Here is a 27,677-nt window from a genome sequence, read left to right as displayed (position 1 = left end):
GCCACTCGACCAAATGGAGCCATAGTTCCTGGCTTAAAGACTATATATGTCCGAGAAGCGATAGAGATTGACATGCTGAACGCCATGGGAAATAGGTCTGGTGAAGATATCACTCCCCAAGCATGAAGCTATTCAATCCATTGCTAACCCTGCTTGCTCTTGGACTCACTGCCCATGCATACGATGGTCCTCTGGTCTCCCTCGATTATGGTTCCTTCCAAGGCCAATATGACACCACATACAATCTCTCATATTTCCGCAAGATCCCATTTGCTGCAGCACCAACCGGTGAGAACCGGTTTCGCGCCCCTCAGCCTCCACTGAAGATCACTGGTGTCTATGATTCTGATCAAGACTTCGACATGTGCCCACAGCGCACGGTCAATGGCACAGAAGACTGTCTCCACCTCGGTCTGTTTTCACGGCCATGGGAGGTATCTCGGAGCACCAAGAGACCGGTCCTAGTGGTGTTCTACGGCGGAGCATTTATCCAAGGCAGCGCGTCGTTCACAATACCCCCGTCATCATTTCCCATACTGAATGTGACCAATATCAACGACTACGTTGTCATATACGCAAATTATCGTGTCAACGCATTCGGCTTCCTCCCAGGTAAGGCAATCAAAGATTCGCCAACTTCAGATCTCAACGCTGGCCTACTCGACCAACAATATGTCCTCAAATGGGTCCAAAAGCACATCCACAACTTCGGTGGCAATCCCAATAATGTCACAATTTGGGGCCAGTCCGCCGGAGCAGGATCAGTCGTCGCTCAAGTCCTCGCAAATGGCCGAAACGGGCAGCCCAAACTGTTCTCCAAAGCCCTAGCCAGTTCACCCTTCTGGCCAAAGACATACGCCTACAACGCCCCACAGTCAGAAGCAATCTTTACCCAGCTTGCCAATTTGACCGATTGTACGCGCGCGCAGAAGCAGAAGACATTAGCTTGTCTCAAGTCAGTAGATGTGCAGAAAATCCGGGATGCAAACCTCATCATTTCTGCAAGCAATACCTGGACCACGAGCTCATATACATGGGCACCTGTTATAGATGGGGAGTTCCTCGTCGAGACACTGACTGAGACTTTGAATGGTGGCGGAGTCAACACGCAGTTCGTTTGGGGCATGTATAACACCCACGAAGGGGAGAATTTTATCCCGTCTGGTTTGAAGAGTGAAGATGGAAATGGCTTCAACTCGTCCGCTGCAAGTTTCCATGACTGGTTGACTGGATTCGTACCCGGATTGTCAGATCAAGAGATCGACGAAGCTGAGTCGATCCATTACCCGGCTGCAGGATCCACCGAGAGTATACAAGTTTACAATTCCTCATACGTACGGGCTGGGCTAGTTTATCGTGACGTTGTTCTCGCTTGTCCGGCATATTGGATTTCGTCTGCTGCTTCGGCGAAGGGATATCTGGGGGAGTACACAATTTCGCCGGCGACACATGGAAGTGATACAATCTATGTAAGTTCTTTCTTTATCATTGGCAAGAGGGGCTTATATGGGAGCTGATCAAGCGATAGTGGAACCGTATCAACGCTGTTCAGCAGACAAATCCTGTCGTGTATGAAGGTTACGCGGGTGCATTTGCGAGTTTCTTTCAAACCGGTGATCCGAATGCGCATAAAGTGACCAACTCCTCGCAGCCGGGCGTACCGCTGCTCAAGTCTACGGGCGAGGAATTTTTGATCGTGGATGATGGTTTTGAGAATGTCAAGCTAGCTGAGTTGAAGAGCAGGTGCGACTTTTGGCGCAGCTTGGGTAAGAAGATACCAGTGTGAAGACACTGGTTTGTTTGGATCAAGAGAATGCATTGATATTACAAGCGGAGAATTAGGTTCGTCATATATGAGTGCATATCGTACATATTTCCAAAGATGCAATGACTATTGCTGTCGCAGTGGATATAGTCATTTTCCAGTTTCCAAGACATCAAATCTCAACCCAACGCCATTTATATTACAGACTTTATACAATGTAACGGGTGCATGGATCTAGAACTAGATCAAAGCTTGACCACGGAACATACCTTCGCGAACCTCACGAACAACGTCCTTGCGGTCCTTCTTGCCCACCAAGACAACACCACGACCGCGCTTACCCATGCGGCCAAGACGACCAAGACGGTGAATGAAGTCGATCGTGGTGTGGGGAACGTGGTAGAGGATGACAGTCTTCACGGCCAGTGTGTCGATGCCACGCGAAGCGATATCCGTGGTTACAAGAACCTTGGTATCAGGAAGACGGCGAGAGGGTGTCTCCTTGGCAGTTTCGGGCATTTCGAATGGGATGCCCGCGCCAGCGCGGTTCTTCTTCTTGTTGAGCATGATCTCCTCTGCCGTCGGAGGAAGCTTGACCTCTGTGAACTCGTTGAGGGTCTCCTCCTGCTTTCGGGAATCGGTGTCGCGAGACAACGAGAGAGCATCAATACCCTTGGACTGGAGGAATTTGGTAACTTCCTCGGCTTCCTCGCGCTCGTTCACGAACACAATGATCTTCTTGGTCTTTTGCTCCATGTACGCATTTAGAGGTCCCCATGTCTCGCTAGACTCGTATCTGTCACCTGCTTTTCCGATCGACCAGATGACGTCTGCGCAAGCCAAGTCTCGGTTTCCGCGGTACGGCTCCTTCTCGATATCCACAACACCGAGCTGCACGCGACGAGGAATGGCGTGAAGGTTAGGTGTCGTAAGTCGCTGGATATCAGGGAAGCGCTTGCGCAGCTGGTTGTCAAGACTGCGGGGGATTGTGGCAGAGCACAGAATCAACTTCTTGAGAGATGGGTTGACTTTTGCTATGATCTCGGTTGTGGTGGGGATGAATGAGCGATCCATCAGGGAGTCAGCTTCGTCGAGGACGAGGTGAGTGACACGGCTGAGAATGTTGGGGTTCGACTTTGCTACAGAGCCGAGAAGATGAGGGGTCGAAACGAGAATGTCGATGCCAGCTGGGTGGAAGAGGGTGTTCTTGATCCGACGGGGGGTGAAGGTCGATGCGATTTCGCCAGAACGGTACTTGACTGTATGAGCCAGCTCTTTCAGCTTGGCGCCTACCTGAGACACCAGCTCTGAAGTCGGTACAAGAATGATGGCTCGTGGACGAGCGGCATTGGTCATCGGCGGCTCTTCGGGTTCCAGGCTAAACGCCTTGTTCTTCATTCTTTCCTCCCGCTCTCGTGCCTTTTGTTCCTCGGCAACCTTCTCCTCCTCAACCTCACGGGCTTCCGCACGCTTGACAGCATCGATGACTGGAAGCAAATATGCGAGAGTTTTTCCGGAGCCTGTTTCGGCCGCCAGTAGGTATTGGTCGAAATTATATTCTGGGTCTTCCTCGCCTGCCTTCTTTACTTTCTTCTGCTTCTTCTTCGACTCGTCCAACAAAAGCTCGGGGATAGCAAGGCGTTGAATAGGTGTTGGCGTGACGTCACTCAGACCCGGCAAGGCCTGTAGGAAGACGGACTGTCGCACTGCGGGAAGGAAAGGGAAGTGGTCGAAGCTAGTGATGTTGGCAAGTCGAGTTTTGATGGAAGAGCGTCGACCGTAGGGTATAGGCGTTAAGGTTTCCTGCATCTTCAATGCTTTGTACAAAGGGCTTTCTTTCTTTTCTGTCTTTCCTTCCTCCCCCGAGCGCTTGAGAGCTGCTTGCGATCGTGGTCGTGTGGTATCCCGAATGCGTGCCTGGGTCTGGTTCATCGAAGCAAAGGGGCCGGCTCGTTCTCTTCGTGGCTTGGTGGTTGATGGTAGCGATTGCTTGGACACGTTGGGAGATAGAGCCATGCGAGAAGCCTTGCGGCGCAATCGAGCCGTGGCCATGCCTCGTGTCGTCTGCGCTGAAGCCGGGAGAATGGATGGAGCCATCAGGCTCGCCTTAGTCTGACAAAGGAAACATATCGAGGAGCGAATTGGCAGAGGCATTCTGCCTGAATTCGATGCGATACGGTGCAAAATATGAAAAATCTGAAGATTGCGAAAGGAGAGGCCAGAACAGGTTCAGATGTTTTTTTGCGATGATTTAATGCGCCATTCCTGTATTGGCCTAGTGCCGATCCTTGACGTATAGTCACGTGCTTCTTCAGCCCCAGGCTGTTGAACTGCATGGCCGAAACCTTGCCTTGGAACGAACTACTTAATAATATTTATTTCTACCTCTATAATGTGGATTTGGCACTCTATATTTGCATAAGTATCAGTAAATACGAATTATAGTAAAGTGCTTGAAAGGGGCGCAACCTGGGAAAGGCAGAGAGCCTCGGAACGGAAATATATTGTATTAGCAAAGATATGACTGCCCACCTTAATTCCGAAAGAGCACGAGAGACTATGTAAAGTAACATCCTGGAGGATCAAAATTCGGATAAGGCAGCCCGGAAGCTGGTAAATTCATAAACATCAATAGGCAGGTTAAGCTAGCATCTCAACCTTGGTCACTCTGTCCTACGATCACGCGTAGATCTTCCCATAGAGCTAATAGAGCCAGCTGAAAACATTAGAAAGTCGAGATCTATGAACCTGGAACTCTCAATATCCGAAGAAAGCATCTGATAATCCGGAGTAGGCCGATGTCGGATCCGGGCGGGGAGGATGCTATGTGTGCCACAGCAAGAACATGTCAACCCAAAGAGCAAAACAATGCCGATTCAAGAAGGCTTGGATATTGATAGACTATGTCGACCAATGAAAGTTGCGCATACAACCTTTGGACCAACCCCTGATGTCGCTAGATCAACGTTGCCGTAACAATGGCCAGTGCCTTGGACTTTGTTTATGTTTCTATACAATATAGGTGAAACTCAAAAGGTGATAAACCCCCACTTCAAAGCTTGGACCTTTCTTTTCCCACTAACGAGGACGCTGACAGCCCAACTGATGATAAGGGTACGGTTCGCCTGTCTGCCCGAGAAATCAATTGGTAAGGTTATCTGTTGTTTGGGGCAATGGGGTCTTCCAAGGGCGGGGTTTGAAGTGTCGGAGAGTGAGACAATGTTCTCAGCCCTCAGTTGGCGAGGTTGTATATGTGGGAGTCAAAAACCAGAATGTAGAAAATTAGTGGTTCCTAGGGCCTTGGAAGTTAGCGCAAATCGAGATGTTGATACAGGCTAAACCAAGTCGAGACTAGTGTCATGGACACCTGACGCAACACGGACGCTGAAACGCGATTATGTCAGCCGTTTGATGCGCGGTTTCCATGACGACTCCCGTAACAACAGACTGCCTTGGGGTAACAATCCACTTGAATCCATGGGAGAGACAATATCAAGTTTCGTTTCTACTTCTCTTTTTTCACAACCTCTTTCTTTGTTGCATTGCCCTTTCCTAGCTAGCTTCTTCTGAGTTGGCCATTGGATTCCTTCGTTATCCCTTGACTGTTTGCTATTGGACACCCGAGTCGGGTTTGTTTTGGTGCCCTTCTGACACAGCATTCCTGCTACGATCGACACGACCTTTACGCTTTCTTAGCGAACCCACCGCTCGCTGGCAAACAGTTTCCACGCGTCTGTCGGTATTCATCTACAAAGGTATGATACATGATCTCGGCACGACTTCTATCCTATGTCATCATTCGCGAATCCACTCGCCGATCTGGATGTGTCCAGGTGATAAGCAAGGACTAACAGGCGATAGACATTTCGTGATCTTGAATATCAACCACCACGCGTTCAATTCCACCCGCACAAAGATATCGGCACGATGGGGAATGGATCTGGCCAACGGCCGCTTTCCGAAGTGAGTCCCATGGCGCAGAGGCGCAATTCGCCTAGCTGGAACCAAACCACCAAGGTACCGCGAGTGCGATGTTATCATGACCTGTAGTCTAACAGCAATAGCAGATGCCGAACGGCGAGTCTCCCGCATACGATGTTTCGTCCTTGAACAGCAAAGCCTCACCACGCCTATTTTGGAAGGGTCGCGATTCCCCCTCGCCGTTCTCCAAAGGGACCGAAAACAAGTCACCATACGACCCCGAAGGCTCATATTTCCCCAGCAAGCGCGCCTCAATCGAGAACCTGAAACGCGTGTCAAAGGTTAAGAACCACAGCTTCCAGGATGGGAGCCAGGAATACGACCCAGCATCAGTAGTTCTTCCAAACAGACCATTGGCTTCTGAACGTTCCCCACAAAGGGATAGCCAGATGAATGTCGCCAAATCACAATTTCATGATGAAGATCTCGCCCAATTCGGACGTCCATCATCTCCGAGCAAGGACCAAGCATCGCCCGGCAAGTCCTCGCTGTCGAGAGGTAGCCGATATGGCAAAGGGTTTGACCCCCAGCATGATATTTGGTCCGAGCATGGGAGCGCTGGACATCGACATGCCAAGAGCGTTACATTTGATCATGCTCCTCCCCAAGTTAATGAATACGTAATGACAACGCCCGATCCATCTTCAATCGCATCTGGATCGCGCGAGAACAGCTATGAATCCGACGAAGAGGAGGATATCAGTTTCGAGCAAGAGTCATCCATTGAGCGAGATGATAGCTTCGACGCCTCCCTTGAGGACATTGAGAAGACTCCTGTCGTGCTGCCTGAAGACTGGCGATTCATGAGTCCCGAGTCAAATGGCGATGAGGATTCGTTCATTGAACACATTGAGACTGATAAGGCGGAAGACCGACCGACTTCCCGCGAAGGTCCAGCAACTCGACGCCCACGCGTAGAGTCCCTCGACTCCAACGGTGAGCGCCGTCCACTTCCACCATTGCCATCTGTGAACCGACTATCCGGTGCACGTCCCTCCTCGGCTGGGAAAATGTCTGCTGCTTTTGAGCTTGGTAGCACCAGCCAGCGGGGGCTTCCCCCACCACCAGCTGCCGCTTCATATAATAAATCAGACATTGCCGGTGCTGTCTCTTTGGAAGATCGACTACGTCTTATGATGCTCCAAGAGAAGAACCCTGACGAGAACCACGATCATGAACAAATTGCGGAAGAGCCTTTGGAGCTTCCCATGCCAGACGATGACGCTACCCCCACAAACGGTGCGCGTGAAAATGAAGATGCCACAGACTTCTTTTCCCCACCAAGAATCTCGCGTGATTCCATCTTGCGTGGTATTCGCAAAGGTGAAAGCTTCGACGAAGATGACAGTTTTGATGACTCTTCTCAAATCGCCTCCAGTCCCAACCATTATGACCATTACGATCCTGACATCCCGATTCCATCCCTGGAAATTGACGACAATGACGACTCCTCTAGCGTAATCGTGAAGCAAGAAGATGAAGACCCCGACATGTACTCTATCTCTGAGTATTATCAGAACTCCTCCGACAACAGTCTGTCGTCTCGTGATCAGCGAGCCAAGTACGACGAGGAAAGCAACTACTCGCTGCGCTCTGCTGCCGAAGCTGCCGATCGTGCACAGAAAGAAAATGCGAGCCAGGGCCAGGGCTCCGGGCAAACAACCCCAACACGCGAAGAGAAGATTCACACAGAACAACCCGCAGAGCCCGTGGAGCCCGAAGGTGTGACCGAGGAACACAATGAATCCAAGGAGTCGGACAACAGCAGCTTCGATATGACCTCAGTGAGTCAGTCTCTGGCTCGCCCTGTCACTCCTGAGATGCATGACGAAGGAGGTTCGGAACCTTCGACACCAGACTCGGTCATCCGCCACCCAGTGGAAGACGACGATCAGGAGGAAGACGGAGAAGAGAATATAGAAGAGAACACGGAGGGCAACCCCACCGAGGAGCCAATTCTTCCAGCGAACCAAGAAGAGGAGGAAACGGAGCTCTATGAAAGCTCCTCTGACGAGTCTGTTCCCGAACCAGTCGCGACAATCAGGGCTCCTGGAGCTGGTCTAAAGACACGCCCATCCTTGACGCCTGCAGATATGCAATCCATGGCCGCTACCCGCCGCAAAATCAGTGGCCAGCATATTCCTCCAGTTCCCCCATTGACGAAACAGCACTCCCACGAGTCAAGCCATTCCGAGAAGGAGCAAAACCCTACCGACTCGCCCCCCAAACTGGCGTTGCCAACTGATCTTGCTCAGCGACAGAGCAGCTTAATGCAGTTGGACATTCCCTTCAGCATTCAGGAAGAGAGCCTCGGCTCTGGTCTCAACAAGGAGTTTGATCGTGTCATTGAATCCCAAAAGGTAGCTTTCCCGTTTGCTCTTGCCCCATCGTTGCCTTCCCACATCAACACTCCCAAGGATCTCGCGACCACAGGAACTAGACCTTCGGCTAACACTCAGCCCCCCAAACAGCGCGGATATCTTATGCGACAGAACACCAAAGTGATCATCGCTAGCAGCCGGAACGAAGAAGAACCTATGCCCTCTCCGGACCAAACAGCTCAAGACCCGCGCGGTACACGATCCGCTGGATCATCACCACGCAAACCCAGTCAGCAAACTTGGACCACTGTTCCGTGGAACGGGACTGCGCGCCGATCAAGTATCAGGCCTACCACTGGAATCCCAAAGAAGAAGCCTGTCCCCGGTGTTGGTGGTGTGCCACCTCTTCCTGGACAGCCTAGTAATGTGCAGGAGGCTCCCGCCACGATTGATGAGAATGAACCAGCTATCTCGGAATCTTTCGAAGATGGCGAGGAGCGAGGTCGCTTGTTCGTGAAGGTTGTTGGATTGAAATATTGTGATCTGCCTCTACCTCGTGGTACGCACACCCAAGTACATCCCTACCATTCGTGGCTTTGCTAACTGAACTCGAATTTCAGGTGAGCGATCATACTTTGCCCTGACCTTGGATAATGGTTTACACTGTGTTACCACATCTTGGTTGGAGATGGGCAAGTCTGCACCAATTGGACAAGAGTTTGAGCTCATTGTCCAAAACGATCTCGAGTTCCAATTGACCCTGCAGATGAAGATTGATGAAACCAAGTTCCAAACTCAGGAGCCTCCAACTTCACCATCTCGTCCAAAACCCTCGGCCCTCAGCCGTGTGTTCGCATCTCCACGCCGTCGTAAAGAGCTCGACATCAAACAGCAAATGCAGTCTCAGCAACAAAAGGCCAAAGACGTCAATGCCCCTGTTTATGAACGACTTCGCAATCTCGTTGCCCGCGACGGTAGCTTCGGCCGCGCCTATGTTGCACTGAGTGACCACGAGCAACAGGCATTCGGTCGTCCACACATTGTTGATGTGGCTTGTTTCAACGAATGGGCCGTTGAAGAACAAATGAGCAGCGTCAAGAGCAAGAAGAGTGCCACAAGCGTGAACACCCAGCGTCGACCACCCTACAAGATTGGAAAATTGGAAGTTCAGTTGCTGTTTGTGCCCAAACCCAAGGGTGGAAAGGATGAAGATATGCCAAAGAGCATGAATGCTTGCATTCGCGAGATGCGTGATGCAGAGAGTGTTGCCGCTCGCTCCTGGGAAGGCGTCTTGTCACAACAAGGAGGAGACTGTCCGGTAAGTCCTGTGCAATCCTTTTAATGCGATTCCCCTTCTAATTCAAGATATTAGTTCTGGCGACGTCGCTTCTTCAAGCTCCAAGGATCCAAGTTGACCGCGTATCACGAAACCACGCGGCAGCCTCGTGCGACCATCAACTTGGCCAAGGCCTCTAAGCTCATTGATGACCGGTCCTCTCTGCTCCAGAAAGAGACCAGTACGAGAAATGGTGGCCGTCGCAAATCCGCCTTTGCCGAAGAGGAAGATGGATACATGTTTGTGGAAGAAGGATTCCGTATTCGATTTGGCAACGGTGAAGTGATTGACTTCTACGCGGATAGCCCTGCTGAAAAGGACGGCTGGCTTCGTGTGATGTCTGAGGCTGTCGGAAAAGGCTCTACGTCTGGTGGCGGGTCCATCAAACCTTGGGCTGATCTTGTGCTCAAGCGCGAGAAAAGCATGAAGACAAAGAGCGAAAATACTGAGCGTCGCCCGGCCAGCAGTATTCCCACCGCTACCGCTCCTCCGCCCTCCCCAACGCGAAGCAGGAACAGTGCTATGACGGGACCTCCGTCCTCGGCGGGATCTGGGGCGCCGGCGCCTCAATCCCCTCGTCCTCGCCACAAGCACACCTACTCTCAACCTGAGATGGGCTCTGCCGATGCTCGTCGCCAGAAAACTCGCTCTCTCATGTTCTGAGCAACCATTTGAACAAATTTGAGTCTTACCACAATGCTCATCCTTCGCTTCTTCTGTCTATGATGTCAAGTTGTGTTGTCACAATAACTACCTCTTTTTATTTGTCAACTGTCTCTCCTTGGTGCTTTCCCGCCCAGCCTGCGCTGTACTCTGCCAGTCATTTTGCTTTTCCTTCTTGTTTTTCTGCCCGCTTACTCTTTTATGGCGTCGGTGTATGATGCGACTTTGCTTCCGTTTTCTTTCTCTGTCAAATTATCTTTTCCTATGCACCGTTGAAAGCGAAATGGTAATTGTACGAACCGAACCTCATAGCACAAATGATTTTCTCATGTCTTTTCCTTTGCTGCTTGGGCTTTTGCTCCCTTGTAATGATACATAGTCCCCTTCTTGCCATTTTATTTGTTTTGGGATTGCGTTTTGTTAGTATAACTTTCGGGCTCTATGTTAAAAATTCGACTTTTATTTCTGTGCTACCATATCTGATCTCAGGCGTTGAATGTCAGGCCTGATCGCACTCAGAATGTTGACGCTCTACAATAAACGACGGTTTGGTGGATGTGGAGTATACTACATCGCCAACCTTGGAATGCCTATACCACCTCGCGTATAATCTCTACGTTGTTGCGTCATGTCGAATGAGCTTCATCCATTACAAATGCCAGATCGCCATTAATAATATAACCATCACATGCTGTACTTGTGAGCGTGATATAGTTAAAAGCGGACGAATTTATCAGCCATTTCTCCATGTAATACGAAGATTGCGTGCTGTTTACTGACAAATGTGAATTTCCCCCGCATCAACTTTACTCTATAAGTATCATGAGATAATCTTCTCTAGTATCCCAAACCAAACTATTCTAGCCGAAAACAAAAATGGCTTCTGCAGCTGTACAACTCCCCGGATCCCACGGCTCTCTGCTCGCAGAGAAGCCCAAAGTCCCTGTCTCCGAGAACCCACACCATGTACAGACGACACTTAACTTTCTCAAAGAAAAGGAAGATGGCTCTCCCCCGGATCCAACCTATGTTGGAAAGCCAGAGACCTATGACCGGCCTCATGTCTCTATTCCCGCCACTATCCATGACATCAGCGGCCATGAGCTTGACTACGCTCTTGATAGCCACGGATTCCAACTCTACTACCATGAGAGCACGGAGAAAGATTTCCAAGACGATGAGAAGATCAAGAGAGAGTATTACCCTGAGACCGAGCAGCTGTTGAAAGACGCGTACGCACCATGTCTATCTATCCGAAGATCGAACACGACTAACATCACATTCCATATAGTACTGGTGCCTCCCGAATCCACATTTTCGACCACACCATCCGTCGAGGTCAACCCGAAGGTTCCACTGGTCAAGACCTTCGCGGTCCAGTTCAGCGTGTGCACATTGATCAATCCTACGAGGCGGCCAAGTCTCGAGTCCCCTTCCACCTCCCAGAAGATGCTCCCGAGCTTCTGAAAGGCCGATACCAGATCATCAACGTTTGGCGTCCCATCAAGACAATCCTGAAAGACCCCCTCGCGGTGGCAGATGCACACTCGGTTCCAGATAGTGATCTTATTCCTGTCAAGCTCATCTACCCCAACCGCGAAGGAGAAACATATTCCGTTAAGCCGGACCCCAATATCAAGTGGTACTATAGATATGGTCAAACTCCGGATTTGGTGACTTTGATCAAATGCTTTGATTCCAAGACTGATGGCAGGGCTCGCCGTGTGCCTCATACTGCCTTTTCTAACCCGGAGACAGTGAATGAGGCTCCGCGAGAGAGTATTGAGGTTCGGGCTTTGGTCTTCCATCCCGATGATCGTGATTGATCTTTGTCGATTACGAGCTGAATAGGGAAATTGATAGTGATGAGCCTTGGTGAATTGAAATTGCATTGGTTTGGATTATGAAGATTAACATAGCTGAGAAATTGAAACTGTGAGCTTTATTACCGGATCGGACTCTTCAAGTATCGTTGTTATAACAAACTGCACCCACGCCCATATGCAGTGAGGCAGAGCTAGCTTGCTTTCAAGGGCAGCCCAAGCTCGAACTTGAGTTTACGAAGTCTTCTGCTTACGGGGTGGATCCCAACATTTCTAAGCTTGGAAGATGAGAGGTGAACATTCTTTTTGTGAAGGACTTCTAAAATTATTTTTTACGATCAAATCTAAATATACAGATATCTCTAAAATATGAGGCACGATCTCAATAGATGTCACTTATTTCTGCGCCATCGCTTGCTTCCAGCAGCCAGAAATCCGGTTCCAATACTGCTCGGGGTGCAATCTCATATGTCCGACATGGGGTGAGCCTTCAAACATCTCCAATTCAACAGAGTAGCCCAACTGTTTAACACCCGCAACATTTTCCTCCAAATCCTTCCACCCAATAATCTCATCTTCCTTGGAGTACAGGTACAGCCTGTTGGCTTCGGTGGTAATGATTGACTTATCATTCATTACTCGATTCGCCCAAACACCCGAAGGCTCTGACCCACGCAGAACTTCCCAGGCCCAATTAGCCCAGAGGAAAGCATACCACAAGCCCTGCGTAATGATGAATGGCCAGGGAAAGAACTTCGCCGTCCCGACGGCCATCGCCCGCGACCAGCGCCCGACCTGCGAGGCGAAGTCCAGACTACCAGGTGTGGAATCACAGACCAATAGCTTGTGTGGGAAAGTCTTGTCCTTGCCGTGTCGTCGCTGATATCCGACGATGGCAGCGGCGGCGAAAATCGCGCCCGTGTTCGACATGGCATGGATAAGGACGCGCTCTTCTTCGCCCCCACTGCCCGTCGGGGTCGGGAAGATAGTATCAACGACAGGCATCATGGCTTTGATTCTTTCTTCCTCTGGCTGGTTCGATGCCTGAAGGGTGCGCGACAGAACCACGATAATGCGAGCCGACGGGAAAAGCTCATGGTAGCCCTCAGTGTATTTGGTGACGTGCTTGGGCATGCCGTCGCCCCAGCCAGAGATTAGAATTGTTGTTGGCTCGTCCGCTGGGACTGGCTTGGCTTTTTCATTGCCGTCGCGAATGTATACCCGATCAGATATCGGCGTGAAGCCGGGGAATGGAATCGGTTGTGGAGCCATTGCGCAGAGGTTGTGGAGTTATTGATAGGCAGGGAATTGAATAGTGTCTTAGTGTTGATGCAGAGAATGAGATAGCTTTGGTTATATATGTCCGTTGTAAGAAAATCTTCAATCGGTCACCACCCGATTTGGAAGTTGAGCCGGGGCGACAGAAAGGATATTTTGGTTGTTCGCAATGGTTGGGACGTGTTTGATGGCCCAGCGCCAATCCCTTCGGAGCAAGTGGATCGGTTGGGAAACATCTCTCGGCCTTGGCGAATGAAATCTCACGGCGTTGGTTTATGCGCATTTATGTGCCTCGGCAATTGCCTTTTTTGGGTTATTCACCAGTGCCTCAGGCAAAAACACATTTTATACTACCCAGGTCTGGAACTGATATCTCAATCTTTGATAAACATCTCTCGTCTCTTGGAGAACTTTCGAATATATTTGATTCCTGCATGATTCGCGTATCATTTATATCCCAAGATCCAAGCTGCCATTACTCGCGATGAATCGCATTGGCCTTCTCCTGATCATCGGCGAAGTAGTCAGCCCCAGCAGGAGACAGAGACTTACCATGGCGACCAATTTGGTGCCATGGGAGGGCAAATAGTGCATCCATTGACTCAAGACTTCTCCCCGCAGTTTCGGGGACAAAGAACCAAACCCACAAGAGGCCAAGGACACAGACCGCAGTGCAAAAAACGAAGAAGCCGTAATTAGTCATAACAAGAACCATGCTAGGAACAGCCTTGGTGTTTCCGAATTGATTGGCAAAGTGGATACACATGACAATAGAAGAGCCAAGCGCACGCAGCCGACTGGGGTAGATCTCTGCATTGACCAGATATTGGAAGGAGTTCCAACCGATGGCCCAGCCAAACCCAGAGATATAGATAGCTGCAATAGCCCCAATACCAGCACGCTTTGCAGAACCTGTGATCTCACTAGTCTCTGAAACATGGGCCGAGGCTGGTACTTTGGCCATATAGATTGCGATGTAGCAGATTGATAAAGTCTGTAAGATGATTCCGGTATAAAGTGAGCGACGACGACCGAGGAAATCGATAAGGAAGAAAGCACAGATATAAGCGGAGCAAAATTTGACGATGCCGAGAATGCAAGTCGCAAATAGCTTTTCACTCTGACCGGTCTTGCCAAGAGCAGCAAAGAAGCTTGTAGCGTAGATGGTAATTGCCGAGGCGCCGGACCATTGTCCAAGCAGCTGTGACATGACTCCCAGCATCAATCGGTAGCGGTTTGCTGGTATTGTGACAAGCTCTTTGAGCTTCCCCCACAAGGAAGACCCCCGAGTACTTTCTTGTTCATGACCTAGCTGATCACGGATGTCTAGAATCTCAGACATGATAATGGGATGGTCACTGGGAAGTTGACGTAGGGTACAAAGATTCTTCAAAGCCTGTTCGTGCTTCCCTCTCATGACAAGAAATCGCGGGCTCTCAGGGACGGTCCAAGAAGCAATAAAGATGACACTAGATATTAGAACAGTATTAGCATATATCACGGAAACCTCTGACTTCGGCAGTGCCCACCGACTTACCCAGCAAACATGATGTGGATCGACTGTGGTATGACCCACTGGGAGCGAGAAGCATCAGATATGTTCTCCGAGCAACCCCAATTCGCAAAGTAGGCAATCATGACACCCAAGTATACAGCACCCGCAAAGATGTTGGTCAGCATGCCGCGAATCTCTTTTGGAGCAACCTCGGCCAGGTACGTTGGACCAACGACGGTGGTCATACCAACACCGAGACCGGCAATCAAACGACCGGCGAGAATCTGACCAATGTTTCCAAAACTGGTGACGACAATGACGAAGCCAATTGCCCAGAGGGACGTTAGGGCTTGGAGAGATCTGACACGGCCGATTCGATCGCACAGAATGAAGGCCAGCAAAGCACCGCCAATAGAGCCGAGTTGGACCATGCTTGTTATATTCGACTCACGATTGGCGATCTCCGAGGGAGAGCCAACTTCCAGCGGAAATTCATCTTTGAAACTCTTGAGTGAGATCATCCCACCCACTAAGCCTTCATCGATTCCTCTTCCGGCACCGAGGATGCCTGCAACCTTTTTGTCAGCAGCGTTGATCTGAGATATGGAATCATTACGTACCAAAGACCCCAACAGACCAGAAGAGACGGTAGTTGAAGATCTCCTTGGGAGTGTCCGACAGACCCAAATGGCCGAAGAGACCCATCTCGCAATCACTTCACAGCTTCTGCAGTTGAAAATAGAAAGTGGCTGAGAGTAGATAGCTGCCGGGAATATGAGCAGAATCAAACCCTGATGGTCAAGTAGGACAAGATCGCAGTTTTATATCCCGATACGACAGCTGCTCGGAAGTAAAGAAAAGATCTGGACGCGGGGTTGACAGGGGTCATGAGTCAGTGCTCAAGCTTCAAAGACTTCACTCTGGTACTTGATCAGACCACACTGGAGGTCAAAGTTGCAATGCTACCTCAATCGTAACACGAATGAGCGGCGAAAATCACGCTCACCGAGTAATCAGGTATTCCCAGCCGAGCAGACGCATTGCTAGCCGCTTTGACAGCGTGTGTTCCATTTTCGTTGCGAAGCAATGTCGGGATAGGGCGTGTGATCGACGGACGTTTGCCGAGCTCACGGACGACGGCGATAATTGTGGCGCGTGGATTTCAATGCTGTTGGTAAACCATGGACTTGGCAATGCGTCGGGACTTGTCTTAGTAGTGCCAAGCTTGCGGGGGGCTAATCTGGGGAAGGCGCAGATTTCGGAAGTTGACCGAGCCGCATTGGGATCAGCGTTCTGGGTGTTGCATCTCTCGCCCGCACCTTGGAATCTCGTCGAGTTGATGTTTGTGACCGAGGTTTAAGAAGAGAAGAGTGAGTAGTATGTGTAGCAGCGGGTTAAGACTCGGGTCTCTACATCGGTTGGGGAAAGCCAGCTCTTAGATTTGTTTTATATTGGATATCGCGTTTCCGGTACCTATAACCTTGGCTTTTCCGGGACATGGTCCCACGGCTAGCCATCTAGGTGATAGAGACCAAGCCGAGTGAGGGATTTATGTCCTTCCAAGTTCTCAGTCCTAACTTTAGAAGCCTGACAGTGACCGCTTGCTGGGGTATTTCACTAGGTCCGAGACATGACCTTGTTGTCACGTTGGTACCCGGAATCTGTCACAATATAAATGGCATCTGCCAAGCTGCCCATGCTATATTAGCAGAAGTCATGGTAGGTATGAATAGATTACTTACAAGGTCTATTCAAACAATGTTGCAACCACTACGGAGTACGGACACCAAGTGACGACCTCGGGACCGTTTTCTGAGGCGATCAAGTTCGAGACAGTCCACCGAAAAGAAGATGTTTACGTAGAGCTCTACCTAGCAGAGCTGCATATACTAACAGCATACGGAATACGGAGTAAGTGGACCCAACATCTCTTTTTCCCTTCATGCTATTCTAACCTCGGGGGTTTGGGGGAGTTCTCATATCGATAGCCACAAGAAGAAAAGAATAAACAATGGATCCCACGGCGGCGAGATCTCATGCCCAGGTGCTTGTGCGATGTATTTTGGATATATCATATGTTTAAACAATAAATGTACAAGGGCCCCATCGGCTCTGGTTCAATGTTCCATAAATAAATCAATACTCCTGCTGATCATTCCAATAAGTGGTTCCAGACTGAACTTCACCTGTGGGCTCAAGTTTCCACTTGAGGACCAACTTTACCCACTGAAGCAGGTGGCTGGCAATTTTGACATGGCCGACATCAGTCAGATGGTTTTTGGGGTTGATGTCGTTGTGCGCTAGAATACCCTCGGTGGGGAAGTAGTAGACGAAACCGCGGTCCTTGAAGTGTTCGTGGACCTGTTTGGTTTCTTCAAGATAGTATGTGGAGCCAACATATTTTTTGTTGTTCTTGGTGAATGTGCCCCATTGAGACTGAGAAAATTAGCGTCCGAGGATTTTAAGGGACAGGGGGTGACTGTTAGATCTCTGTGACTTGTCACATACCATTAAGATTACCACAGCGTGAGGCCAGACTGAGTGAATATCATCCACCAGCTCGACATAGGCGTGGTAGTAGTTTCTACCGGGGATATCGTTGGGATGGCGATGATCATTGCCACCCATTTGAATAATCACCAAGTCGGCAGGCTGCTCTGCGCCGACATCCCAATCTTCAGGCTCATGGCCGTATGCTGCAGAGGCACGGGAGCCGGGGTCAGAGGCGTGGTGCCAGAACCATTGCTAATATCCAGTCAGTCAATGCTGGTTTGTAAGAGGGGAAGTTGATGATGATTGCCATACCACGCCATGAGTACCACCGCCGTAGCATTGAAGATCGGCAAGGCAGACACCAGGGTATGCCTAGAATGTCATGTGTTAGAATGAAGACAAACTGAGTGCCAATATTACTGACTGTTATTCCATATTCGACGTTCCCCAGGCCATTTGCAAAGAGGAAAGACCAAGAGGAGAGGGTTTCATAAGTTGCAAATTGACCAGATGCAAGTCTACAACATGTTAGCGAAATTTCCTTCCATTCAGAGGAATGTGATGGAAACCCACGATCCGCCGATGATCTCGATTCGCTTTTCAAAAGTCGGAGGCTTTGATAGAACAGCATCGCTAGCAACAGCAACGCCAGCGATTTGGACTGTGTGAAAGATAAGCAACGACCATAATGAATGATTAGTGAACACTTATCCAAAGCCCCAATTTGTCACTGGAATGCAGTTAGTAGATGTACTGTGATTGGGCCATCACGGGTCGCATACCTCGCATCTCAAACACATTCTTCTCTGGAATTTCCTCGCCATCATTCAGCTCTGACCATGGGCCGACAAACTGATATGTGGAGTCGGCAGTGACGTTGGAAAACTGCCAATCAAGAGAACCGACACTGATGAACGTTAGATGATTGAACACCGAGGGTCAAATATTCTGTTCTCCTACCGATAAGCGACCAACACACCAGGGGTGGTGCTTTGGCCAAAGCTGAGAGCCAGCTAGAAGACGATCAATATGTGGATCCAGATAAAGTTGATCGGAGTTGGAAGTGCGCACCTTGTCCCCGGAAAATTCAACTTTAAGTCCTGGTGCGCTAACGTAAAAGGTCAGCTAATGCATTTGACAAGAACTTTGGTGAGACATACGACCACCCTGGGATCTGTTAGCATGAAGTCAAATGGCAAGCCGAAAATCCGGGGAAAGGATGTGGCGTAGACACACAGGAAACGTGCTTGCTGTCCCATCGCCCTTTGTAGGAAATCTCCGGGGCATCCGGCTGATAGGTATTCCATGAATTGTCCAAAGCGATGGCAGACACCTGTCCAGGATATGGATTCTCTCTCACTTGACCATTCTCCAGAATCGTGGCTGAAGTCACAGCCAGAATGAAAAAGGCCAAAAAGCGATGTATAACCCGCATTCTGAAGATGGAGGTGATCAGATGGGGATACACAGCTCCCGTCCACGTTGATCTAAGAAGTGCCCCTACCAGAAAGTCCCGAACCCAGGGGCAATAGTGGCGATAGTCACCCCGAATGGATATGTCGGGAAAGACCTAAAATTGCGTGATCTTGGCGCGGGATTGCCTTACGGTTTCTCCTGCCAAGCTCGTTTGACTTTAAAATCCACGTCACTATACAGCCCTGGAGCGTTACCCTGAAACATCGAAATCTGACACACACTATACACATTCCAACAGTATTGTACTCCGTATAGAGCATATATTGATGGGTAGACTGATCGAGACCTGATCCAATGTCCAAGCGCACTAGTCGGAATCTGTTCTCAAAACAGGAACTCGTCTCTAGTTCCAGTTCGCCTGGTAACACTAAGCGAATCTCCGTACGCCAAACGGCAATACTCGTACATATCTCCGAAAACTCGGAGATCAAAAGCATACCCCTGGCCAGTTTACAACAAAAAAAAGTCTCGGATGCAGGGGCGTCCACTCATGACGCTCGCAGCGGAGGCTTTAGCCGTTTTCCGGCTAGCCGGTGGAAACGGATGATTTTCGTCAAAGAGAAATTGGGGACGCCAAGAAAAGAGTGATACAGACCGACATCCTGACAGTCGCGGAAAGGAGATCCCGGATCTTTCGCAACCTCATAGGGCTTAGTTTTTCTTCCTTCTTTTTTTTTATTATTTGCCAACCCTACAGGATTGATCAACATGATGTTACGTGTGCTTGGACGGGCTGATAGGGGTCAAGAGCCCACGTTGACCCTTAGAGTTTGTTGAACCGAGGCCGAACAGGTCCCTCTTTTTCTTCCCAGTCAGGGTCTGCAGATCGCCAAGACGGTTCGCGCTTCACGTGCATCGCAGGGCAGGATTAATTTGTCGACCCGAATTCTAGAAGGACCTTTCAATAGTGCTGAATTGGTGTACAGTACGGAGCATGAGATGTCAATCTTTTCTTGGTGACATGACATGGCTTAAAGCCAAGAGTTGATGGGTTTTTTTCATTGGCTGCAGTGGGCTGCAGTGGCTAATATTGAGTGGAAACAATACAGTGTGGCATTCGTACGGAGTACGAAAGAATACAAGTATACAAATGAGTGTATGCTCATTCTTTAGAAACAGATGCCATTGTTTCAAGTATCTACTTTTTGTTGATCTTAAAAGCACTTGGGAATGCGGGATAGTGTTAGTTATGGTTAACAAATGACGCCATCCACCCACCAAGTCGTGCAATTGATATAACGCGTATGCCGTAGAAGCATACGTAGGCTGCTGTTTTTCGCTTTCGTACCCGGCGGAATTATAGGGGCAAATATGATATCTAAGTTCTGAATTCCCTCCCCTTACTAGGCCTCGAAATACTCCGTACAGAACTCAGAACGCCCAGAACTCCCAGAAACCCTGGTTCCCTGGGGAAATAATACATAATTATAATAAAGCCAATTTATTAGAAACTCACATTTTGATTTGTCGCCCAGAGGATTCGAAACATTATGTCCGAATGTACAAGTATACTCCGTGAACGATCGGCAACTCTGGCGCAATTTGAGGCGGCTTTTAGCCATGGTTGATATGGAATGCTTGGTGTTTGCTCATTGGTAGGAGGAGTACTCATCCACGAGGGCGTCGTCAGCTTCGCTGTGATGGCTTAATCTGGTGAGGCATCAGATAATTGTAGCTTCAATCTGCGACAGGCTGCTAATACTCCGTACTCCGTACCCATTTGCCCCTTCGGCGAGTGAGGAGTAGGATGTACACAATGCAATTGTGCCCATCCCCGAGGTCTAGATGGAGAAGAAACAAATATTTCTTTGCTGGAAGAAAGTATTTATTGAATTGTTATTTGACATCGTCTCGTTTGAAGAGCGGAGCGCAAAAGAATACGGTAAACGAGCGGGCTGATATGTTTTCTTTTTTCTGAATATCCGGGGATCGTAAAAATAGCTGCCTTCTGTACTCTCCAAAGTTAGGGATCCGGTCCACTTAGATCAAAAATGGCTTGGGGCTTACTCCGTACGGAGCACTTGAACATGCTGTATTGCAGGCCCACTGCTTGTATCCACGCGATAGAAGTCCCAATGCAGTTCTCTCATTCGAGCGCTTTGAACCGTTCTACTCTTGGCAAGACTTGATCTTCGACTCGTGTGGACTGCGAATTTCCTTACATATACCCCATTCTGCGTTCTTCTTTTGATTCCATTGCGCTTTTGATCTATGGGGGTGTTTTGAATTTCCGGGCTTTCCCCACCTATAGACTGTCTCTCCCATCACTCCTTGATTCCTTTGATTCCTTCTCCAGCTGCATTTGCATTCCCTTTTGAGTTTCCCTTCATTCTGCAATCGGTTTCTTTTCAGCTGTGGATTTTTATGGTCACACTCGTCTTTCCAATCCGACCAACTCGCTAGACACCTCAGGTCTCCTCGACCTGCTCGTCCTCTCTGTCGCTCATTACAACATCCATCATGGAATACATCCAGCCACAGCACCTTTACTCTCGCCTCCTGGACAACGTACCTTGGAAGTCCGCGGATCCAGCGGTGAAAGGTGATCCGCGCAAAAGCGTAAAGTGGATTGATGTGCGTCGCATCCCAGGCTCAGAGGAGAGACTGATAATGACTGACATCATAACAGGGTCTCCGAGGAATTGCATCGTTCCTTGTCGTCCTCACTCACCTTGCTCGAGCATGGGACTATGATCTCTTCGCGCCTCGTGATGATGTGGATGTAGCTCCTCGAATTTTACAGTGGCCCGTTTTCCGTATACCCTGGCAGGGCCGTTTGGGCGTCACAATATTTGCATTCTTGACTGGCTACGTTTGCGCCCTTAAGCCGCTCAAGCAATCCCGCAATGGAGATATTTTGGGATCTTTCACATCAGTGGCCAAAAGTGCCTTCCGTCGCCCACCTCGTCTTATCTTTCCCGCGACTATTGCCTTGATTATCTCATGGATCATGGCACAATTCGGCGCGTTTGTTGTGGCTAATCGTTCGGACTGCTGGTGGTGCCGGTACGCCGCTGTCGATCTCGCACCCACATTCTGGGATGAGTTTGTTCGCCTATTCAAGACCTTCCTTGAAGTCTGGACCACGGGATACATGGCGTATGATGACCACCAGTGGGCTCTGCTTCCTTTGCTCCAGGCTTCGATGTTGATCTATGTCCTCATATGTGCGACTATGTTCGTCAAATTCCGCTTCCGATTGGTTGTCTACCTGGGCATGTATCTTTACTTCCACCAGAATCCTGCCAAGAATACAGGTAAGTACACTGGGTGTCCCATATACACTTACACAAGCTGACTTGTTTCCCAGAAACCTTCCAGATGCAAGCAGTGTATGGCATGTTCCTCAGCGATCTTGCATACGAGAAGGGCTTCAAAGAGTTCGTTGAGCGCCACAGCTGGGGTCGCAAAGTTGTAGCACTGATGCTGCTTTCCGTCGGTCTCTTCATCTGCTCATACCCCGGAGAACACCCCGAGTGGGCGACCTGGTCAAACTACATGTACCAAGCCGCACAATACATCTTTCCACCAGAGGTCAATATCGGAAAGCGCTACTCTGCTCTCGGAGTCGACCTTATCATTTTCGCCATCTATATCTCCCCATCTACCAAAGAGTTCCTATCCAGCAGCCTTCTGTTGTGGCTTGGAAAGCAGAGTTTCGCCGTTTACCTCGTGCATGGCACTCTTCTCCGCACAGTCCTTTGCTGGATGCTTTACGGTATTACCGGCCAGCCCTGGGATGGTGACATCGTGGACGACAACGGAAACCCCATCTATGGTGATGACGGCGAGCCACTCCACCCTCACTGGATTCCTCTCCGTGCTCCCTGGGTCGTCGCGATCAGCATCCCGGCATGGATTGCACTTGTGTACTTCATTGCCTCCATGTGGACCAAATATGTTGACCCATTCTGCGCGCGCATGGCGCAGAAGTTGGAGAAATTTGTGTTCGAAGAAGATGAGCAGGCTGCACCCCAGCTGCCAATGACAAGTATCCCGATGACGACTGCTTAATGCAAGATCCTTTTAGCGCCCAACATGACGCCCCAATGACCCTTGAAGCAATGCCCTGGTGGCCTCTGCTTTTTGAAATCAAGGGTCCATATTATGTTTCATTCTATTCACTGACCATACTTTTTCATCTACCTGCCATCTACAATGCATGGTTCAATTCTCGGAGGCTATGTCCCCTCTACCACTCTCTTTCTTTTCTCTTTCCCCCCATGGCTGGCGTTATGATTTTTTGACTTTCGTACTCCTACAAAATGGGAGACAATCAAGTTGAGCGTCGCATTACTCCTCGGTATCTGACCGCGGTGGATAGTCTTGGATGTACATACAAACTCAAATCAAGACCCCGAAACCTGATCTTCACAGATAAAATACACACGCACGACAGTTTCAAGTTAGGATCAGCACACGATCAGATCGCCTATGACATTCTCCTGATTCAAATCAAGTGCCATACAGGAATTCCTCGAACAGGGAAAGGGGGGGCAGGCAAATCCGCGTTATGTCCGAGTGAACGCCCATTCAATAAGCCACATGTTCGGCCACAGTTCATTGATTGGTCGAATTCCTACGGAACCGTGTGGGGTCTCTCGGTAAAAACCGAGTCCCTACCTGACAGGGTCTTGGCATTGGTATAGTGCCAAGATATCCCGTTTGGGAAATCTGGAGCGTGGATCTAGACCCTGCTTATGCCAAGTAAGGAACCCACTCTTGCAGAATCACTTGAGACACCGCGGGACGAGGCGCTCTGCCAAGGTGGTGCCGGAAGCCGGGAAGCCGGGTGTTTCGAATCAATGCATGTTGACATCACAATACGGATTACTCGTAGCTTGTTTTCTCCCGGAGAATTTATCCTATACCTATCCGCGTCCCTGTTGCGGTCGAGATCCGAACTCGCTGTTGTGAGCAGGGCGGTATTTGGCAGGCTTGACTGATGGATTGAAGCTACATGTCAGACATGTGAGCGGAACGAGGGTGAGCCGAGTCGTGGCTAAACAATGTCTCGCTTTGGTTCCGCTGCTCCACTCGTACTCCGTACAGGACCGGGGAATCGGCAAAAACGGTAGGCTGAGTGAAAGGTGTTGAATTGCGCACCTACTTGATCGAGTAACACATCTATCTAAAGGGTTATGTCGCTTGTGCTTTCATTTCTTGTCGCTAGTAAGCTGCCCAAAGGACCTGTTGAGGGCTTCAAGGATGAGCGCGAGCATGATTTTTGGTTTGGACGTGATTCGAAGAGTCGAGTCAAGTTACGAAAAGGCCTAATGGCAAGGGACCTTTTACTTTCACACTTATGCCTGGTCACCGACTAAGAAAGCTTTCTCATCTTGGGAAACCGATGAGGTCAACAAATATTCGCCCGACGGTGTCGATAAGCCAGAGCCAGGAGTCGATGCTCCCAGCGTGACAACTTCGAAGTTGTAATGTCTCATCCTTTGAATGATTAGGTCTTGAAGAAAGAAAAACGCCAGACCTCAGGCTTCCAATGCAGGTCGCACTGAGAGATGCCAGATGAAGGGCCCATAGGATCATTGTGCTTGCTCAGCGCACCATTCGACCCGCCACAAGGAGGATCAGATATCTATTGATTTGCCCGAGTAGCATGTCTTTCCTGTGATGATAGGCCTAGGAGCGTGTTCAGTCAATCCATCCGCGTCGAATATCGCGCAATCTTGCCTCATGTGCAATTTCTGCCTTCCAATCTTTCGAGTCTGCATCATATGCTCAAAGATCTTCTGCGTCCGCTTTCCAAGTTGTGTCTATATCCGTGCTTACGCATCCTGGTCATCACTCTGGTACTCGCCATGTGAGCTGGGGGGAGCTCAGGCACCTAGGGAGAGAGCCTGACCATCGACCTCGGTAATGCGATCTTTGATGCGTGGTACAATCCGTATCACCGGGGAGTTTGCTGTCGCTATGATCTGGGCTGGAATCACACAAGCGAGGGTTACCCAAGTCAACAATCGCGCCAGTGGAGACCCCGAGGCGATCGACAAGTTCACGCGCGAATAGGGCCTCTACAAGAAAAAGGCATTCACCTTGCCATTTTCTCAGTTCTGCTGCTTGTAAAACACTCTGGCACTCCCTGGTTTAACGAATATTTGATCCTAATCTCGATCACTGCCCGCTGTCTTTTCTCTGGAAAATGGGCTGCAAAAAGAAGAGACAATATTGGCTTGTGGAGGTACCATGCCTTCCCAAAGATTGAGTCTATGTATTGCAATCCCTAGAAGGACATCGTGCTTGGACATCTCGATTACTTGGTCGCAAGACGAGTGAATGATACTCATGACTCATGTCCATCTATTGATGACCAGGAATTATCTTTGGGTAAGATCAGGCAGTTGCTGTGACTCACAATTGCTTTCCTAGTCCAACGAGTCTTGGCCAGTCAACGGTTCATACTCGAGCTGTTGGCTGGAAGGGTTCGAGGCTCAACTGAAGGGCCCGTTGGGATATGACGAGGCCATGTGATGGATCTTCGCTTCTCTAACGCCGATCTGTTGTCGCACGGGCTGATCATTTACTACCAGGATTGCATACACACGGAATGCAACTGCATCTCAAGTCTCGTCTAGTTCAATTTCTTTCAGTACTGCCGGACCCAGCTATGCAAGCTGCTATCGGCTCTGGTGGCCGGGTGGCCGTCACAACTGTGCAATGGCAAGGCGCACGACGCCAAACCTCGTAGCGTGCCGTAGTGAACCATATCGCCCCTACTCCACTCCATCTCCAAGACTAGCATCACACAAATTATGAGGGGTGAGCCATGAAGAAATTCTGTCATGTGATTTATCACACAGGGATCATGAGGGGTGAGTCATTATGTGCAGAGAATAAATCTTGCTCTTCATTCCCTGCGAGGACTGTACCCCACAATACAGAGGTTTTTAACGAGAAACCTCCCGGTATCTCATAACAAGATGACTGAAGAAGCGCATCAACGCGGGAAAGTCCTCCCAGAACCTGGAAAGCGCAATATACTCATCACTAGCGCTCTACCTTATGTGAACAATGTGCCCCATCTCGGGAACCTTATAGGTTCTGTCCTTTCAGCCGATATTTTCGCAAGATACTGCCGAGGGCGCAAGATCAACACCCTCTATGTCTGTGGTGAGTCGGGACAATCCCCTTTCATATCTTCCTGATACCCCTCCGTGCTGATCATCGTGATTCCTTAGGTACGGATGAGTATGGCACTACGTCAGAGACAAGAGCGCTTGTGGAGAAATGCACACCACGACAGCTTTGTGATAAATATCACACGATCCATGCCGCCGTATATGATTGGTTCAACATCAGTTTTGACATTTTTGGCCGAACGACAACTGAGTTGCAGACAGAAATTACTCATGATATCTTCCTCAAGCTCCACGAGAACGGATTTTTGAAAGAGGAGATGACGACACAACTTTACTGTCAGGAGCACAATTCATTCCTTGCAGATCGTTTTGTTAAGGGAGAGTGTCCACACTTCACCTATGCAGATGCTCATGGAGATCAATGTGATTTCCGTGGTTGAACTTAAAAATCCACGTTGCAAAGTTGACGGTGCAACACCAGTCACAAAGGAAACCAAACATGTTTTCCTGGAATTGGATAAGTTGCAGTCCGAAATCGAATCCTTCTGCCAAAAATCCTCGGCGGACGGTGCGTGGTCCAACAATGGCAAAGTGATCACATCCGCGTGGCTGAAGGAGGGCTTGAAACCACGAAGCATTACCAGAGACATGCAATGGGGAACTCCTGTCCCTCTCGCGGGCTATGAAGACAAAGTTATCTACGCTTGGTTTGATGCTTGCATTGGTTATGCATCCATCACCGCAAACTATACCAGCGAGTGGCAGCAATGGTGGCGCAACCCAGATAATGTCCAACTTTATCAGTTCCTTGGAAAAGATAACGTCCCATACCACACTGTAATTTTCCCCGGTAGCCAGATTGGCACTCGGGAGACATGGACCAAACTCCACCATCTCTCCACAACGGAATACCTCACATACGAGGGCGGAAAATTCTCTAAATCCCGGGGAATCGGCGTGTTTGGAGATTCAGCGCAAAAAACAGGCGTTGCTTCTGATGTATGGCGCTACTACCTGATCTCTCATAGACCAGAGACAAGCGACAGTGAGTTCAATTGGGACTCATTTATCAGTGCCAACAACAACTTGTTACTCAAGAATTTGGGCAATTTTGTCAGCCGCGTCGTCAAGTTCGTCAACTCCAAAAACTTCAACAACATTGTGCCGGACTACACGCAATACCACGAGCCTTCATTTGACACGTGGAAAGAGCAAGTCAATGGGCTTCTCACCGAGTACATCCAAAAACTGGATGCCGTCAAGGTCCGTGGTGCTTTATCTACGGTTATGTCTATGTCTCAGCAAGGCAATGTTTTCCTTCAATCCAACAATCTCAACAACAAACTTGCGGAGGAAGAACCCCTTAAATGTGCTGCTGTCATTGGAATTGCTGTAAAATTGATTCATCTTCTTGCATCTGTTCTTTCTCCTTTCATGCCCGACACTGCGAAATCGATGAACGATCAACTTCGCATAAAGCCACTACCGATACCCGATCATTGGGACGCTGACTCAATCAAGCCACAGCACGAAATTGGCAAGGCGGCTCATTTGTTCAGCAACATCAAGCCGGAGAAAGGAGAGGAATGGCGAAGAATGTTCGGAGGTCAAGAAGCACAAAAGGTCAAGGAGGAAGAGGCCGCGCGTAAGGCGGCGAAGAAAGCAGCGATGAAGGGTGGCAAAGCATCGCAAAAAGGAATGAAGGCAGACGCCTGAGCTAGCCTATACGGTTGGTTCCCAAGAGATGTGATTTTCCTGGTGGAGAAATTAGAAAGCGGTTGGATTGAATCGTGGTCATATTCATGATCTACCAATGGCAAAAGTGGCCTAGAAGATTACAACCTAGTCCCTCCTACTTGATCAACCATGTCCAGGCTTTGAGAGATTGTGGAAACACCACTATGGAAATGAAGGTAATGCCTATGACGAGGAACTTTGTACTTCATACTCTG

The 27,677-nt window shown here is 49.4% G+C and overlaps 9 protein-coding genes across 9 annotated transcripts; 5 read left to right on the top strand and 4 right to left on the bottom strand.

Annotated features, from left to right (window-relative positions):
• Positions 1-122: 122 nt before the first annotated feature.
• Positions 123-1,786, top strand: N7506_002244 (putative carboxylesterase; the record flags this gene model as incomplete). Its single annotated transcript, XM_056951540.1, has 2 exons — positions 123-1,469; positions 1,529-1,786. The coding sequence occupies 2 exons, from the start codon at positions 123-125 to the stop codon at positions 1,784-1,786; spliced, it is 1,605 nt and encodes a 534-aa protein (XP_056817455.1).
• Positions 1,787-2,005: 219 nt separating this feature from the next.
• Positions 2,006-3,919, bottom strand: mrh4 (ATP-dependent RNA helicase MRH4; the record flags this gene model as incomplete). The annotated part of the gene is made up of 1 exon (XM_056951539.1): positions 2,006-3,919. One exon carries the CDS (start codon positions 3,917-3,919, stop codon positions 2,006-2,008), a length of 1,914 nt encoding a protein of 637 aa, XP_056817454.1.
• Positions 3,920-5,692: 1,773 nt separating this feature from the next.
• bud4 (uncharacterized protein) lies at positions 5,693-10,066 on the top strand (the record flags this gene model as incomplete). The annotated part of the gene is made up of 4 exons (XM_056951538.1): positions 5,693-5,782; positions 5,830-8,626; positions 8,688-9,385; positions 9,440-10,066. The coding sequence occupies 4 exons, from the start codon at positions 5,693-5,695 to the stop codon at positions 10,064-10,066; spliced, it is 4,212 nt and encodes a 1,403-aa protein (XP_056817453.1).
• An 876-nt stretch (positions 10,067-10,942) lies between these two features.
• On the top strand, positions 10,943-11,892 carry N7506_002241 (uncharacterized protein; the record flags this gene model as incomplete). Its single annotated transcript, XM_056951537.1, has 2 exons — positions 10,943-11,298; positions 11,358-11,892. 2 exons carry the CDS (start codon positions 10,943-10,945, stop codon positions 11,890-11,892), a joined length of 891 nt encoding a protein of 296 aa, XP_056817452.1.
• A 393-nt stretch (positions 11,893-12,285) lies between these two features.
• On the bottom strand, positions 12,286-13,161 carry N7506_002240 (TMEM53 family protein; the record flags this gene model as incomplete). Its single annotated transcript, XM_056951536.1, has 1 exon — positions 12,286-13,161. One exon carries the CDS (start codon positions 13,159-13,161, stop codon positions 12,286-12,288), a length of 876 nt encoding a protein of 291 aa, XP_056817451.1.
• Positions 13,162-13,642: 481 nt separating this feature from the next.
• N7506_002239 (sugar porter family MFS transporter) lies at positions 13,643-15,367 on the bottom strand (the record flags this gene model as incomplete). Its single annotated transcript, XM_056951535.1, has 3 exons — positions 13,643-14,636; positions 14,705-15,230; positions 15,283-15,367. The coding sequence occupies 3 exons, from the start codon at positions 15,365-15,367 to the stop codon at positions 13,643-13,645; spliced, it is 1,605 nt and encodes a 534-aa protein (XP_056817450.1).
• Positions 15,368-16,798: 1,431 nt separating this feature from the next.
• N7506_002238 (SGNH/GDSL hydrolase family protein) lies at positions 16,799-18,590 on the bottom strand (the record flags this gene model as incomplete). Its single annotated transcript, XM_056951534.1, has 10 exons — positions 16,799-17,098; positions 17,171-17,407; positions 17,468-17,527; positions 17,580-17,673; positions 17,729-17,816; positions 17,938-18,062; positions 18,116-18,168; positions 18,227-18,263; positions 18,316-18,322; positions 18,392-18,590. The coding sequence occupies 10 exons, from the start codon at positions 18,588-18,590 to the stop codon at positions 16,799-16,801; spliced, it is 1,200 nt and encodes a 399-aa protein (XP_056817449.1).
• Positions 18,591-21,091: 2,501 nt separating this feature from the next.
• On the top strand, positions 21,092-22,645 carry N7506_002237 (acyltransferase family protein; the record flags this gene model as incomplete). Its single annotated transcript, XM_056951533.1, has 3 exons — positions 21,092-21,205; positions 21,261-21,888; positions 21,942-22,645. The coding sequence occupies 3 exons, from the start codon at positions 21,092-21,094 to the stop codon at positions 22,643-22,645; spliced, it is 1,446 nt and encodes a 481-aa protein (XP_056817448.1).
• Positions 22,646-25,566: 2,921 nt separating this feature from the next.
• N7506_002236 (uncharacterized protein) lies at positions 25,567-27,441 on the top strand (the record flags this gene model as incomplete). The annotated part of the gene is made up of 3 exons (XM_056951532.1): positions 25,567-25,756; positions 25,825-26,148; positions 26,207-27,441. The coding sequence occupies 3 exons, from the start codon at positions 25,567-25,569 to the stop codon at positions 27,439-27,441; spliced, it is 1,749 nt and encodes a 582-aa protein (XP_056817447.1).
• Positions 27,442-27,677: the final 236 nt, after the last annotated feature.

Source organism: Penicillium brevicompactum (genome assembly GCF_028827555.1).
Source record: "Penicillium brevicompactum strain IBT 35665 chromosome Unknown utg000001l_segment0_segment0, whole genome shotgun sequence".
In the NCBI taxonomy this organism is placed as follows: domain Eukaryota; kingdom Fungi; phylum Ascomycota; class Eurotiomycetes; order Eurotiales; family Aspergillaceae; genus Penicillium; species Penicillium brevicompactum.
The sequence above is the reverse complement of the archived record's forward strand: the minus strand, read 5'-3'. Positions and strand labels throughout refer to the sequence as shown.